The 1,554-nt window shown below is 42.9% G+C and overlaps 1 protein-coding gene across 1 annotated transcript in view; it reads left to right on the top strand.

Moving 5' to 3' along the window:
- LOC103608551 (H(+)/Cl(-) exchange transporter 4) overlaps positions 1–1,554 on the top strand; it is a 36,380-nt gene that overhangs the window by 23,931 nt on the left and 10,895 nt on the right. Inside the window, exon 3 of the mRNA XM_008592973.1 lies at positions 1,052–1,149. Coding sequence (XP_008591195.1) covers positions 1,052–1,142 — 91 coding nt within the window. The 3' untranslated portion in view covers positions 1,143–1,149. The remainder of the gene's footprint in view (positions 1–1,051; positions 1,150–1,554) is intronic.

The raw sequence follows: 1,554 nt of genomic DNA, 5'->3' as shown, positions 1-1,554 counted from the left end.
ATAGGATTTCCTACCCTCTTAACGCTGTCACAGTGAGGATTAAGTGTCTAATACATGGGACTTTGGGAGACACAATCCAATCCACAGGAAGCACTGTTTACATTGTAGTATTTGTGAACAGTGTTTCTTGGAGTTATGTAATGTACAGTCTAGGGGGTCCTATACAAAGAACCTTGGTAAGTGGCATTGTTTTTTGTTTTTTGGGTTCTTTTGGCAGCTCGCCAGTATGGGAATCCAAACCCTTGACTGACCTTGCTGTTATTATATATATATATTTTTAGATGTTAACTTTTTTTTTTGGTGGCTGGCCAGTATGGGGATCTGAACCCTTGACCTTGGGCATTGTTTTTATAAGTTGAAAACAATGGAATTTTGAAAGGGGAGGGAATTTAATTTACAGATATGGTCAGAGATGAATGTCAAATTTTACCCCTCCAGTAAGATAGAATCGAAAATAGAATCAATTTTTATCTTATACTTAAAATTCTTTATACTTAAAATACCTTATACTTGGAATTTCTGTGGTGTGATCGAGTTTCTGACAATGGCTTTCATAAGCCCTTTTTTAATTGATTATAGTCTTGAAACTTAAGAGAGTATTTTAGTCATCGTAGGTTTACTGCCATAATAAACAAGCTTTCAATCTCAGTGGCTTAAAATAATAAAGGTTTATTTTTCATACACATCACATCCACTGTGGGTTGCAGCAGGTGTGGGCTGTAGACCACAGTCATTCAGGGATCCAGGTCTTTGAATCTGATGGCTCCTAAGTCAGTCTTCTGTTACTCAGAGTCCCTCACTAGCTCCTCTGCCTCTGGCTGCCAGATGAGGAGAGAGAGTGGGGAAATGTGCAGAGACCTGGGAGTGGTGTCTGTCATCTCCACTAACAGGCCTTCGGCCCAAGCTCACTGCATTGGGCTGCCCAACTGCAAAGGAGGCTTGGAAACATTGTCTATCCCTGCGCCCAGGTGGAAAGGCACTGGGGTTTAGGGATATGGTTGAGTCAATATTGCAAGGCTGACCTTTTTTCTCTATTTTGTTTCTTCTCCAGAAGACTTCTTGGTATCATCACAAAAAAGGACGTGCTGAGACATATGGCCCAGATGGCAAACCAGGACCCCGAATCCATCATGTTTAATTAGCAACAAGGTGGCAATTATTTTGAGAAAAACACTGACTGTATTATTTTAAAAGAAATAAACAAATGATATATTATTATCCCAGGGAAAGATCATGCACTGGGGGCAGCTGAAACAAAAGCTTTATTTGAAAGGAGGGGAAGAAGGATGAAACNTTTTACTGACCGGTAACGGGATCGCAACCCTCGGTGTCATGCCCGTACCAGGGACCGGCAAGGGGATCGCAAACCTCAGTGTTGCGCCTGCACCACGCTCAGCCAGTGAGCAGGAACCGGTCTCCACATGGGATCCGAACCCTCGGAGGGAGTGCCGCCACACTCCCAAGTGGCACACTCTCCAGTGCGCCACTGGGCTGGCCCAGGACATTGTTTTTATAAGTTGAAAACAATGGAATTTTGAAAGGGGAGGGAATTTA

This window comes from Galeopterus variegatus, unplaced genomic scaffold, assembly GCF_000696425.1.
Source record: "Galeopterus variegatus unplaced genomic scaffold, G_variegatus-3.0.2 Scaffold8550, whole genome shotgun sequence".
Classification (NCBI taxonomy): Eukaryota; Metazoa; Chordata; class Mammalia; order Dermoptera; family Cynocephalidae; genus Galeopterus; species Galeopterus variegatus.
This window is presented reverse-complemented; position numbering and strand designations above follow the sequence as displayed.